This window comes from Borostomias antarcticus, assembly GCF_949987555.1.
Source record: "Borostomias antarcticus genome assembly, chromosome: 23".
Taxonomy (NCBI): Eukaryota; Metazoa; Chordata; class Actinopteri; order Stomiiformes; family Stomiidae; genus Borostomias; species Borostomias antarcticus.
In genome coordinates this window covers 18,140,055-18,155,084 of record NC_140256.1, presented here as the reverse complement: position 1 = coordinate 18,155,084, position 15,030 = coordinate 18,140,055, and the positions used below count along the sequence as shown (strand labels likewise).

At 50.5% G+C, this 15,030-nt stretch overlaps 1 protein-coding gene across 1 annotated transcript; it reads left to right on the top strand.

The window, feature by feature from the left end:
- Window positions 1-71: 71 nt before the first annotated feature.
- On the top strand, window positions 72-7,156 carry LOC311324436 (coiled-coil domain-containing protein 183-like). Its single transcript, XM_084456890.1, has 12 exons — window positions 72-166; window positions 664-782; window positions 1,018-1,185; window positions 1,439-1,543; window positions 1,655-1,777; window positions 2,529-2,586; window positions 2,905-3,005; window positions 4,152-4,312; window positions 5,019-5,181; window positions 5,717-5,839; window positions 6,035-6,122; window positions 7,018-7,156. The coding sequence occupies exons 1-12, from the start codon at window positions 127-129 to the stop codon at window positions 7,146-7,148; spliced, it is 1,380 nt and encodes a 459-aa protein (XP_084313016.1). The 5' UTR covers window positions 72-126; the 3' UTR covers window positions 7,149-7,156.
- The last annotated feature ends 7,874 nt before the right edge of the window (window positions 7,157-15,030 follow it).

Here is a 15,030-nt window from a genome sequence, read left to right as displayed (position 1 = left end):
ATTTCACGGGCAGAGGATGACAGGCGCGTCCTTGGCGAGGCCAAAGTGAACAGGACCACGACGCGCATAACCTTGGCAACGCGCGGATGAGAGCGACCATCATCCACCCAGACCAGACGAGCAGAGATGCCTCTACAAGAACAGCGACTCCGTATACAACGACTAGGTGACAGCCCAGCAAACACGCAACGTCAGGGAGACGTTCAGATCATGTCTTAATAACGTCCGTCGGTCCTGAACCCCGTGTGTTCGTCTGCTGGACCCCTCAATATTCACACGTCTGGCTTGGACCCCTCTAAGACGTCTGTGGACGTGCAGAACGGGTTCAATATCTGAACGTCTACAAAAAACATTCATTCTGGCTCCTAATTGGATGTCTTTGGACGTCCGAAAAAGTCAAAAAAGACATCTAAAAGACGTCTTTTAGACGTGTCTTTGCTCAGTGGGAGGATGTTGCTAATTTCGTGAGGTTGTTGCTAATTTCGTGAGGTTTCTTATAATTGGTAGAAAACTAGTAAGCATTTTGAGTAAACACTTACACATTCAAATGATAACAAAATGCAATGAATCAACACAGATAGCCCTAACGTTAGACAGTAAAGTAGCCTATCAACCCCGAACCATTTACTATATGTCATTACTCATTCTGTCTCTTGTGGTCAGAGCGACAGACCCAGGCAGAGTACAATGCAGCAAAAGAGATCCTAGAGAATGAGCAGAAACCCCCTCGAAGTGGGAAACCACTGGGCAGGTCGTTGCCCAACCCAGGACCATCTCTGGAGGTATACTAACTTTGCTTGGGACAAGAGGTCAGATGAGACGAGACCAGGCTAGAGTAACCCACAAACAGAAAAGCATCCAGTTCACTATCACAAATACACTGACATCTATCTTGACTCAGGTTAAAGTTAAATGTTTAAACAACAAAACAATTTCACATAATGATGTATTGGCCCATGCTTTTTAAACTGCAAATCTGGGTTGTACTTTAGGCCTGCATGTCTGTGTGTGTATCAGAGCGTTCTGGAGCGAGAGCAGCGTTGCTTCCGTACTCGTGTGGAGCAGCACAACGGGCTGGAGTTTGCAGTGAAGGCCAAAGAGTCTCAGCTGATGGAGCTGGATCAGACCATGAAGGCGCTGGAGCTGGACTCCACCCCCGACCACGAGGAGCACAACTATGACCAGGTGAGGACGCACTCACGGACGCCATCAGAGGCCACTGCTCATACACTCACTGCCGTTACCTCACTTATACAAGGGAACAGGTCTGCACAACAATGTCTGTTTGAGCTCCACGGACAGGGACTTTCATTCAGTGCACTTAATAGCATTAAAGCTTAAAAACCCCTTCTCTTATATCACCAACAGTCACTTATCAATGACTTCACTTCCTGTTGGTGATCCATCATGACGTATCTGTTGTGTTGTGTCTTGTCAGAAGGTGCGTCAGCTGGAGAACGGCCTAGAGAAGATGATCCTCAAGATCACAGAAGCAGAGAGAATCCAGAACACCTTCCTACACATCCGCAAGCATCTGCGTTCGGTCTGTAACTAACACACATGCGTGCACACACACATGCGCTGATATTCTCTTGGTCGCCATTGGTGCGTACACATCCAAGATGTTCCTTCTGGTGTTGCTGTGCTGGGTCAGGAGGTGCGGGGGATGGCCAAGACTCTGGACCAGCTGAGGACCCCAGTGGCGCTAGGACAGGCGGAGCTCAGCAAGGTGGCCCAGATGTGCCACACTGCAGTCACTGCTGTGGACAGCACTAAGGTAGGACACAGTGTCTCTGAATCAGTCTTTATCTGTGGACAGCACTAAGGTAGGACACAGTGTCTCTGAATCAGTCTTTATCTGTGGACAGCACTAAGGTAGGACACAGTGTCTCTGAATCCGTCTTTATCTGTGGACAGCACTAAGGTAGGACACAGTGTCTCTGAATCAGTCTTTATCTGTGGACAGCACTAAGGTAGGACACAGTGTGTCTGAATCAGTCTTTATCTGTGGACAGCACTAAGGTAGGACACAGTGTGTCTGAATCAGTCTTTATCTGTGGACAGCACTAAGGTAGGACACAGTGTCTCTGAATCAGTCATTTGCACGTACTGCAGAAGGAATTTGATAATAAGAGGCTTATTTTATGCTCATGTTACAGTTAGTGTTCCAGTGACCAACCATTGGAAACACATGTGAGCAGGACGTGTGTGTGTGTGTGTGTGTGTGTGTGTGTGTGTGTCCTTCAGGCACAGCTGGTTCAGAAGGAGCGAGAACTGATGGTGGAGCGCCGGCGGATGGAGCGCGAGCTGAATGACAGCAGGGTGGAGAAAGAGAGGGAGGTGGAGGGACGACTGGAGCGAGAGAGCGAGCGACGGAGCAGCAGTGGGTCGCAGAAGATGAAAGAGGTGTGAAAAGACGGGAGGACTGCTGGGAAAAGCAGAGGACGGGAGATTGAAAGGAATAGAACATTTGAGTCCAGAGGGATATGTATTGTACGTCTCCGCTAGTGAGTGTTGTTGTCTTGCAGGGCCGGAGGTCTGTGAGAGAGGGAGTGAGCGACGGGGCTGATTCAGCCGCTGCCAGGGGTACAGCACCATCCACCATCACAAACCTGTCACTCTAATGGAATCATACTACTGTAGTAGTCATATAGTGGCTTTGTTTCACACTGTACCCTCAGGTTCTAATCATCAGTTAGTCCCAGTACTGTACATTCCATAGCATTGTATATTATGAGTAATGGGTTATAACACAAAATCAAAAGACTAACATATGATATGATTTTCCTGGTATTATATAACTATTTCCCAATAGACCAGAATGGAGACAAATTATAGATACAATACTTTTTTTCTTTTTCTTTCTTTCTTCTGGGTGTTCCACTAACTGTTGTGTTCCAACAGCTCAGCAGTCTCCTCCCAACCCCAGCCCTCCCCAGTCCATAGTCACGCTGCTGGAGGATGTGGATGCTCTGAGAGAGGCCCTCAGCTGCACTGACCTGCAGGTAAGCTGGACTGTGTGACCGCTAGCTAATTAAACTCTGGTGTGATACCAACCACCATACAATCTTATCATTAATCACATTTTTAATATCCACTAAACATCCTTTGTGAATGGTGTTTGTTATAAAGATTTCTCATTATACATTATTATGCTGGATACCATTTTGATTCATGGAAACACATTAGGCAACCTTTGTTGGGCTTTTGCAGAAACCATAGAGGTTTTTAAAAAACCTATTCCACATACTGTATAGATGCTATTGCTTCGACATGAACGCGCTGTGACTATATTATGGCCAGTACAAGACCACACTGACCAACCAGTACAAGACCACACTGACCAACCAGTACAAGACCACACTGACCAACCAGTACAAGACCACACTGACCAACCAGTACAAGACCACACTGACTAACCAGTACAAGACCACACTGACCAACCAGTACAAGACCACACTGACCAACCAGTACAAGACCACACTGACTAACCAGTACAAGACCACACTGACTAACCAGTACAAGACCACACTGACCAACCAGTACAAGACCACACTGACCAACCAGTACAAGACCACACTGACTAACCAGTACAAGACCACACTGACTAACCAGTACAAGACCACACTGACTAACCAGTACAAGACCACACTGACTAACCAGTACAAGACCACACTGACCAACCAGTACAAGACCACACTGACCAACCAGTACAAGACCACACTGACCAACCAGTACAAGACCACACTGACTAACCAGTACAAGACCACACTGACCAACCAGTACAAGACCACACTGACTAACCAGTACAAGACCACACTGACTAACCAGTACAAGACCACACTGACTAACCAGTACAAGACCACACTGACCAACCAGTACAAGACCACACTGACTAACCAGTACAAGACCACACTGACCAACCAGTACAAGACCACACTGACCAACCAGTACAATACCACACTGACTAACCAGTATGTGACAGTTACCTTACAGCCCTACTTTGACCCTACTGATGTTGTCTGTCTATTTGTCTGAATGCCTGTTTCTCCATCTGTCTGTCTGTCTGTCTGTTTCTGTCTGTCCGTCCATCTGTCTGCCTGGCTGTTTCTGTCTGTCCGTCCATCTGTCTGTCTGTCTTTCCACCGCAGGAGCTGGTGAGCCGGCTGGACTCTCAGCGGGCCACCGAAGATCAACTCCACACCCAGATGAGCCAGTGTGAGGAGCTGGTCAAGCAGAGGATGGACACGCTGGCCGCCCTGGAGCTTCAGTACGCCCGGCTCAAGTTCAGCGTGGGCCCAGGATCTGAGAGGTAGAGAAACTCAGAGCAATAAGAGGCAGCAGCGTCACGTTACTGACAGCTCATATGCATAACGGGCCATTGAGACGAATGAGTGCATCATCCGTTTTTGAGCCCTGGTGTTTTCGATCACTCTGAACACACGAGGAGTACCCGTGTTGAGCAGCTGCTAAATGCTCGTTGATGGCTTGATGATGGCTGGGATGATGAACTGTAGACTGCCTGAAAGGCGCTTCGCAGTGGGGAGAGCCTTGATGGCGTCTTGCGCTTCTGATTGATGCCTTCGTTGCCCCGGCTGACAACAGCAAGGCTCTTTTAAAACCCACCTTGTTTGCGGAGTGCACAGCTCTGATTGATGTCTGGGCTGATTCATATTGAGATGCGTCTCTAACCTTCACCTCGGGAGGCTCTCAGAATGAGCTATCACACGGTGGCATATTCAATAGTACGTCTGGCTCTCTCTCAACTGTATCAGTTAATCTTCTCTGACATCTGGGACAGGGAGGCTCTTCCTCAGGGTGTTTCAGTTCAAGCTGAGGAGGAGGGAAGTAGGAACGTGTCTGTGGCTGTAATACAGGACAGCTTGAAATGGGGCCATTAAAAACATGATTGTACACAGCTCAGTGTTACACCTTATTGACGGTTTTCCCGCCTGACTGGAAGTAATGGAGGCTGCATTTAAACAGTCTGAGGGGTACGTGTCTGCGTTTGTCTGAAGGTTCGAGCAACTGAAGGAGGGGATGCGGGCGGAGGTTGGGCAGGAAGAGGAGCGTTGCAACCATTGGAAGGCCGAGCTGAGCAGGGCCCAGGACGTGCTGCATGGGGTAGAGCAGGGAGTCAACAACCTGTACTTCAGAATCATCTCTGTGCCAGCGACCAAGGTGTTGTATTGTAGCATTCTCCCTCCTGAGCTCATTACCTACATATCTGTTTTTCACTAGCAGATGACTTATTGACCTAGCAACAGTTTAAGGTCATATTATATTTCTGACCTTTCAGGTCATCTGGCACAGGCCTGCTTTCTGTCCCCAGAGTTAAAACAAAACATGGAGAATGAGCGTTCATACTTTATGCTCCACATTTCTAGAACAAACTTCCAGAAAACTGCAGGGCCACTGTCACTGTCACTGTCACTGTTATTCTTGTATTTCATTTTTCCTGCATTTTGTTCTAAATGTCCTTTTATAATGTGTTTTTTGCATTTCGTTTTATATGTCCTTTTATAATGTCTTGATGCTTTTAATGTCTCATGTAAAGCACGTTGAATTGCCTTGCTGCTGAAATGTGTTATACAAATACCCTTGCCTTGCCTTGCCTTGCTTCAGAGGATTGTGTTTGTGTGTGCGAACACCGCCTCAGATTATTTTGTGGTCCAGGTCAGGCTTTTCAGTTAATATCTATGTTCCATCACACCAGGAGTCTCCCAGAGAGGTGTGTGTGGACGCCATAGAGAAGCTGAGGGACATCGATGCCCGTCTGTCCACCCTGCTCGGCTCAGACTCGCAGACAGCCGGGGACAGCAGCCCCGACCAGGAGAAGGTGACACGTTTATCTCAGTAGTTCTCCTGGCTGTCAAGTTCTCCTCTGATCTATTAGGTGTGCTTTCACCTGGAGTGTGGTCTCACCTGCCTCTCCGTCTTGTCTCAGAGCCTGGTGGTCTCACTCTAACCCCATATTCCTTTCCCCATCTTCTCACCTCTCCCACCCTGAGGGATCATTTCTCTCTCTCTCCAGCTGTGGAACTTCTTGGAGCAGAGCACCATGATGGAACCCAGGAACCTCAAGAGAGCCAGCAGCCCTGTGTATGACAGTGCCTCTGAAGGTACATTCAACTTTGTTTAGTTGTTGAATTTTTCCTCTCTGAATTTGTGAACAGTACAGTACAGTACAGCACAGTACTGTAGTGGTGTACCGTAGCGTCATCTTCTTCCTTGTTATTTATGCTGTTCTCCCCCTCCCCCGTCCTCTCCCCTCCTCCCCGTCTCCTTTCCTCTCCTCTCCCCTCCTCTCCTCTCCTCTCCCCTCCTCCCCGTCTCCTCTCCTCTCCACTCCACTCCTCCCCGTCTCCTTTCCTCTCCTCTCCCCTCCTCTCCTCTCCCCTCCTCCCCGTCTCCTCTCCTCTCCTCTCCACTCCTCCCCGTCTCCTTTCCTCTCCTCTCCCCTCCTCTCCTCTCCCCTCCTCCCCGTCTCCTCTCCTCTCCACTCCACTCCTCCCCGTCTCCTTTCCTCTGCTCTCCTCTCCTCTCCTCTCTTCCCCGTCTCCTTTCCTCTCCTCTCCCCTCCTCTCCTCTCCCCTCCTCCCCGTCTCCTCTCCTCTCCACTCCTCCCCGTCTCCTCTCCTCTCCCCTCCTCTCCTCTCCCCTCCTCCCCGTCTCCTCTCCTCTCCTCTCCTCCCCGTCTCCTTTCCTCTCCTCTCCCCTCCTCTCCTCTCCCCTCCTCCCCGTCTCCTCTCCTCTCCACTCCTCCCCGTCTCCTCTCCTCTCCCCTCCTCTCCTCTCCCCTCCTCCCCGTCTCCTCTCCTCTCCTCTCCTCCCCGTCTCCTTTCCTCTCCTCTCCCCTCCTCTCCTCTCCCCTCCTCCCCGTCTCCTCTCCTCTCCCCTCCTCCCCGTCTCCTCTCCTCTCCACTCCTCCCCGTCTCCTCTCCCCTCCTCTCCTCTCCCCTCCTCCCCGTCTCCTCTCCTCTCCACTCCTCCCCGTCTCCTTTCCTCTGCTCTCAGACACATTCCAGTTCCGCAGTCAGGAGGAGGACTGCTCTCTGTCTCGGGAGGAGATCAAGAGGCGCAGCATCCATCTGATTGAGGCTCACCAGCCCAAGAAGAAAGCCCAGAGGAGCTCCAAGAAGACCTAGACACCAACACACCTGAGAGAGGCCCCAGAGACACCAGACAGCCAGGCAGCTGCTCTCTCTTCACAGCCCAGAGGAATTATGGCTGCAGAAATAAACCGACTGATAGTATGATGTTATCTCTTCATTGACCACTCTTTATCTGATAGTGATTTCATCCATGGGTTGGTATGCTAGACGTTCTCAGAGAGATTAGATTGAATTATAAGATTATAGTCACATACTGTATGTTTTACCTGATGCAATCTGGTCTCGAAGGCCGTAGGACAGTGAGCTAACACCTACAGGTACTTATCCTGTCTAGACATTAAAGTCTACTAGAAATTTCTTCAACCCAGAAATGGTGTTTCCTATGAACTTTTATGATCATGCCATTTAATCATTTATGAAATGCCATCTATAGGCCTAGTGGATTAAATTTAATTTAGTTGCTAAAGCCTCGGATACACTAGAATACTTTCACAATCTTAACAGATTATGAAATGACTGGGAGTATACACTAGACGACTGGCTTCTGATGATTTTTGTATGACAACTGAAAAACTGAGTATCGCACATTTAACGACTGGACTGGGTGGTGATGAGTTTACACTACACGATTGCGTCCAGAATCAGCTCAAAAATATCAAACATGTTTGATATGCTCCGACTCGCTCCGACTCAGATCGGGAGAAGTCTGTTGTCATCATACACTTGCCGATTTAAATCTGTACCCCTCATACACTTACAGATTTCTGTGCCAAATTGCCACTCCAACTACCCCCAACTAGTGCAGACTGCTGCCTACTAGGACAGACTCGGCAGGATTGTGAATCGTGTATAAAATCGGGCATAATATCTTGTAGTGTATCCTCAGCTTAAGAGTTGCATGTTGAGCAATTTGAGTACTTAGCATAATTAGGTCATAATCAGGTAAAATAATGAAGAAAATGGAAAACCGTCACAGACTTCCCAGAGTAAGTTTATTTTAATGATAATGTACTACTGCAGAGGACATAAAATATAATAAAACATGTATAGTCTCATTGCCATGCCCGTATTAGCATAATCATTAATAACAACACCATATTTAATGAAAACAAGGTCAGAAAGTGGCCAAATTTGAAAGGTTTATTACATGTATATTGTAACAAAAATCCAAATTAGGATATTAAGTTGATAAACTTGGGGCTGGTAGCCAGTCTAGGACTGTGGCAGGTAGCCGGTCTAGGGCTGGGGCAGGTAGCCGGTCTAGGGCTGGGGTTGGTAGCTGGGCTGGGGCAGGTAGCTGGTCTAGGGCTGGGGCAGGTAGCTGGTAGCTGGGCTGGGGCAGGTAGCCGGTCTAGGGCTGGGGCAGGTAGCCGGTCTAGGGCTGGGGCAGGTAGCCGGTCTAGGGCTGGGGCAGGTAGCCGGTCTGGGGCTGGGGCAGGTAGCCGGTCTAGGGCTGGGGCTGGTAGCCGGTCTAGGGCTGGGGCAGGTAGCCGGGCTGGGGCAGGTAGCCGGTCTAGGGCTGGGGCAGGTAGCCGGTCTGGGGCAGGTAGCCGGTCTAGGACTGGGGCAGGTAGCAGGTCTAGGGCTGGGGCAGGTAGCCGGTCTAGGGCTGGGGCAGGTAGCCGGTCTAGGGCTGGGGCAGGTAGCTGGTCTAGGGCTGGGGCAGGTAGCCGGTCTAGGGCTGGGGCAGGTAGCTGGTCTAGGGCTGGGGCAGGTAGCTGGTCTAGGGCTGGGGCAGGTAGCTGGTCTAGGGCTGGGGCAGGTAGCTGGTCTAGGGCTGGGGCAGGTAGCCGGTCTAGGGCTGGGGCAGGTAGCCGGTCTAGGGCTGGGGCAGGTAGCTGGTCTAGGGCTGGGGCAGGTAGCCGGTCTAGGGCTGGGGCAGGTAGCCGGTCTAGGGCTGGGGCAGGTAGCCGGTCTAGGGCTGGGGCAGGTAGCCGGTCTAGGGCTGGGGCAGGTAGCCGGTCTAGGGCTGGGGCAGGTAGCTGGTCTAGGGCTGGGGCAGGTAGCTGGTCTAGGGCTGGGGTTGGTAGCTGGCCTGGGGCAGGTAGCCGGGCTGGGGTAGGTAGCAGGTCTAGGGCTGGGGCAGGTAGCCGATCTAGGGCTGGGGCAGGTAGCCGGTCTAGGGCTGGGGCAGGTAGCCGGTCTGGGGCTGGGGCAGGTAGCCGGTCTAGGGCTGGGGCAGGTAGCTGGTCTAGGGCTGGGGTTGGTAGCTGGTCTGGGGCTGGGGCAGGTAGCCGGGCTGGGGCTGGGGTTGGTAGCTGGTCTAGGGCTGGGGCAGGTAGCCGGTCTGGGGCTGGGGCAGGTAGCTGGTCTGGGGCTGGGGCAGGTAGCCGGGCTGGGGCAGGTAGCCGGGCTGGGGCAGGTAGCCGGGCTGGGGCAGGTAGCCGGTCTGGGGCTGGGGCAGGTAGCCGGTCTAGGGCTGGGGCAGGTAGCCGGGCTGGGGCTGGGGTTGGTAGCTGGCCTGGGGCTGGGGCAGGTAGCCGGGCTGGGGCAGGTAGCTGGGCTGGGGTTGGTAGCTGGTCTAGGGCTGGGGCAGGTAGCCGGGCTGGGGCAGGTAGCCGGGCTGGGGCAGGTAGCCGGGCTGGGGCAGGTAGCCAGTCCGGGGCTGGTACTGTCGATCACCTTTCTAAATTGACTGAAAGCAAAAATATAGCAAATTCCTGGTTTCAGCTTTATTACCAAATTTATGCAAAGTATGTTAATGAGTAAAGGTTGCATGATTTAGTTATGGTAAGAGATTAATTTCTGGACATGAAAACATAGTCTGAGGCTGGTAGATGAGGTGAATCATCGATCGTCCACTAAAAGAAAATATAGCCATTTCCAGATTTTGACCACATTTTTACATCATGTATGCTAATTAAGCTAATGAGGATAGGTTACATGACTGCCCCATGGTAATAAATGAATGTCTTGACATCACAAACATGGACTTAGATCACCTTTATAACTTAACAAGAAGCAAAGTTTTAACAATGAATTAGCTTATTATGCTAATTATTTGAATTGCTCAACATGCAACTTTCAGCAACCAAGCTTAATCTTATCTGCTAAGCCTATAGATGACATTTTAATCATAAAGGTTCATAGGAAACATTTTTGGGTTTCATATAGACCATATAGGAGTTTCCAGTAGACTAATTCAGCAATTACATTTGGGATGTAGCAGACCGGCCCTGAGCAGGATGCTGGGAGCTGTATAATCCTGTAACTCTCTGCTTAACCACTGGGTGGAAGCATTGTGCAAAAGTCTCTGAAGTGAGGAGAGGGAGCAGAATGTATGAGAGACTTAAAGGAGAATGACAGAGTCTGATGATGGTTAGAAGGAGAGGGGACGGAGGACTGGGGGAAGGGCTGTTCACTTTGCCTTATGGCTCGGTTTGACATTTCCCCAATTTATGAGGAAATAAACACTCAACTTGTGATCTCCCCAGGGAATATGCACACTGCCCCCTGAGCAGCCCGCTACTTAAGGGAAATTGGGTCAGGGATGAAAGTAGAGTGACATATGAGCGAGAGCCAACAATCAATACTGCAGCAGTGTGGGTGAGGTGTACGAGAGACAGGTGCTCAGACACCCAGGAGTCCAGAGCTACGTCACCTCCCTGTCTAGAGGCTGTCCTCCCTGTCTAGAGGCTGTCTAGAGGTTGTCCTCCCTGTCTAGAGGCTGTCCTCCCTGTCTAGAGGCTGTCCTCCCTGTCTAGAGGCTGTCTAGAGGCTGTCCTCCCTGTCTAGAGGCTGTCTAGAGGCTGTCCTCCCTGTCTAGAGGCTGTCTAGAGGCTGTCCTCCCTGTCTAGAGGCTGTCCTCCCTGTCTAGAGGCTGTCTAGAGGCTGTCCTCCCTGTCTAGAGGCTGGCTGTCCTGTGACAAACACTCTTGATCAGCCCACTAACAATAATGCATCCAGTTGAAAAAAATATTGGTGGAGTAATAACACTAAAGTTAAAACTCCCCGGAGCTGTATTGATTTAATCCCTTTTAGTGGCCAGCCCCTCCGTTTCAAATTCATACTTTATCAGATTTCTTTCCTCTCTCTCACTGTCTCAGTTCCTCCTCCTTCCCCTCCTCCTTCTCCTCCCCCCCCCCCCCCCCCCTGCTCCAGGTCCCAGTGTATGTTCCTGTGTCATCGATTTTCAATAAATCTTCAATGGACAACAAAGGCGGTCGCCCAGGTAAGTGGGTCACTGTACTGCTCCAGTCAACGCCCCCCAGGCACCGGCACATGGTCACTCACATACGTGATCCATGGCCAATTGGCCCCATGAGTCATTAGGCATGTGGCAACACAGCATGTTTCTCTGACCACAGCCAATCAATGAGCCAAGAGTATTCTGGGAACATGCCCTATCGATTCTCTCTTCCATAGAGAGATGACTCTAATTCAATTGTCACTGGAACAAATTGGAGGTCCGTTTTCTTCGATTAACTTTTGAATTCTCCGATGTCTCTTTTGTAACTGTGTAGGGTAAAGATTGCATGAGATAATAAACCTCATTATCCCTAAGGGCTGATTCAACATTGTTTCTCAAAATCTCTCCACCTACAGTACAGCCATAATTCTCTCCACCCCCTCCACTGTCCTGTGAACTGAATGACCTTGACATGTCTCACATCATGGATGGATGTAATGAATGTTGATCTCTCTTCAAAATTGCTGTCTTTTAGGATTTACAGGAAGGAGATAATGTTATGAATTCTGTCACTGAGTCAGACTCACCCAGATAGACACAACCATACTTCCTCACTTAGACAGTCACACCTCTCCACACTGAGTAATGCAGTGATTCACCAACATCATGAGTCATATACAGTAGAGTGACGTCAGACTTCACAGAGTTGTCAGAAGCTGTCGTGTCAGCAGTCCCATCCCTGCTCTAGTTAGAAAGGTCCCCAGGTTTCTGTGCGAGGTGTGGGGACCCAGGAGGACGAGGTGTATCTGGTTAAATAATGACATGCACCTGGTGCCTCTCTCGTGTGCTGGGGCATGTCAGGAACAGTGATTAAGGGCCACCTGTGGTCCTCCAGGAGGGAGAGGCGGTCGGGCGCATTGTCAACACGAGACGCGCAGATGTGACATCAGGTAGCATGTCCGCATCAGAGCGAAAAGGAGAAGCTAAAGTGAGTCTCCCTTAAGGATGCTGGTGCTCCCTGGCGTGGGCTGTATGCTCACCGCCAAACAGAGCTGCTGAATGGGCTCATTATTCTCTGGTCAGACATACAGCACTGAACTGATATATAGTCCCTTCCATAGGAGAGTGAATCCAATACTGCTTGTGTTGACTCATTCAGAGGTCAACTAAGTCAACTTATCTGAGTATCTGATGACTAAATGGATCAATATAAAGTCAGGGGACTGACTGGGAACAAAACGTCTAGGGTTGGGACAGTAGCGTCCATCAGCACCTTCCCCTGTGAAGTATTATAAACACAGTGCAAGGCCAGTAAAATGGGTTTAATGTATTTCAGTCTAGTCATCCATCCCACTCTTTCGTCTTGAGTTAGAAAGTATGAGTTTGGAGGGAATCCATTCTAGTAGAAAGGATTTACATACTGTAGTGATGCGCCAGACTCCTTTGAGACCAGGGACCGTTGAGCTAGGCGCACACGCTGTGAATGTTAAACAATAGACAGAGGAAGCTGGTTCAAGCTGTGCTACTCGTATACATCAGCCTGTGTGTGTTGCTTCTGAAGAGTGATTCACTAATGCACACTAAAGCACATCAAGTGATCAACCCTGATCTGACAAATCTAAAGAGATTGGGAGTGAACTATGAAATTATGATGCAAGAGAGAACGTCTATTAATATTTCAATATCTGCATGCTAATTATTAGTTAATCCATGTGGGTGTGTAATTTAGCGAAGTTGGAATCCATTTGTTCCAAGTTGTCGTGACCCCAAATTACTTGTTATGTTTTAGGCTTTGTTATTCATTCAGGCAGAAACAACAATTTGTGTTTGTGATTTAGCAAGCTGATTGCCTTTTAATTTTCAACATCGTATTAATGCACAGGCTTCTCACACTTGCAGATGACATCCAGCGATGCTATAGCAGAGACGACAATGAATAAAGTAGTGCTGACTCAACAAGCTACGAGACAGGGCCTTCCCTTCCAGGTTCTGTTTTTAGGACAGTGACCTCTCTAAGTTGCCATTAGTACATTTCGGGGGGCGATTGGCGGACTGATGTTCGGCTGCCACAGGCGGGGAGAGCAGCCGGCGGACCTCTGGAAGGCCACAACTCCTAGCGGCGGTAACATGTCCGGTGAATTCACCCCGTAGGAGTTTGCTGCTGCCCTCCAGCGTGTAAAGCCAGGGAAAGCTCCGGGGCCTGATTCTATCTGCTTATACTCCATGCTGCACCTGCCTTGAAGTCCTGGTTAAGAGCTTTCCTCTCTTCCTGCTTGCGCCAACTCAAGATCCCCAAAATCTGGAGAAGAGCCCTAGTTGTTGCGATCCCTAAGCCGAACAAGCCTGAAGGGGACCCCAAGAGTTACCGCCCCATCTCTCTGTTATGTATCACAGGAGCAGGTCGGGTTCCGACACAAGAGATCGACCGTAGATCAAGTCACTCTGATGACTCAAGACATTGAGGACAGCTTTTTGGCCAAAAAGAAAGAAGGCCGGAGCCGTCTTTATAGACCTGACTGCTGCCTATGACACCGTATGGCACCGCGGCCTCACCTGCCTGCTGCTCCTCCTGCTGCCTCACCTGCAAGCTGCTCCGCCTGCTGCCTCACCTGCAAGCTGCTCCGCCTGCTGCCTCACCTGCAAGCTGCTCCACCTGCTGCCTCACCTGCAAGCTGCTCCGCCTGCTGCCTCACCTGCAAGCTGCTCCACCTGCTGCCTCACCTGCAAGCTGCTCCGCCTGCTGCCGGACAGACACATGGTCAACATGATCATGGAGCTCGTCCGAAACCGCAGCTTCACCCTCACGACCGGTAGCGGACAGCGAAGCAGGTTGCGACGTCTTAAGAGCAGCGTCCCCCAGGGATCTGTCCTGGCCCCCCTCCTTTATAACATCTACACCTACGACCTGCCGATCACAGTCTCCAGGAAGTATGCCTACACAGACGACCTTGCGCTGGTGTACTCAGCTGGAGACTGGCATGCCGTGGAGGAGACCCTGAGCCAAGACACGCAGACACTAGCAGCATACCTCCGGAAATGGAGACTGAAGCTCAGCGAGGTAAAGACGGTGTCGGCGGCCTTCCACCTTAACAACAAGGAAGCCAAACGTGACTCTGAATATACACCGACGGAATACTCCTGCCATACAGCGCCGAACCAGTCTGTCTCGGCGTGACATTGGACAGGTCGCTCACGTTCCGCCGACACCTCGAGTCATTACGCAAGAAGTTAACAGCTCATGTGACGTTGATGAGGCGACTGGTCAGGTTGGGGCACCGGTGCAAAAACACTGCGTACGGAAGCCCTAGCCCTGGACAAGTGAATATTGCGCACCGGTCTGGAGCCGCAGCGCTCACACTCGCCTCATCGACCCGCCTACCAACGAAGCCTTGTGCATCGTGACAGGATGCTTGCATCCCACTCCTGTGGATAACCTTCCCATCATCGATGCACAGATGGGGCTTGGTATCCTGTGCGTGTGCCTGTGAGTGTGGCGCTGAGGAACAAACCGCAGACCACGTCATCCAGGACTGTCCAACATACTGGACACCCAACGGAATGCATGCCTGACGACTGTGGATGAGGAAACGGTGACATGGCTCCTGGAGGTGTGTCCGGATATATAGCCTGGGTGACACCTCATCCAGGCTTGGGTAGCCCCTCGGCCCCAAGCCTGGGGAGGAGAGGAGAACACAACACCTAACCTGCACAAAGAAGAAGAAGAAGAGGAAGAAGAAGAAGAAGAAGAAGAAGAAGAAGAAGAAGAAGAAGAAGTACATTTCGGTT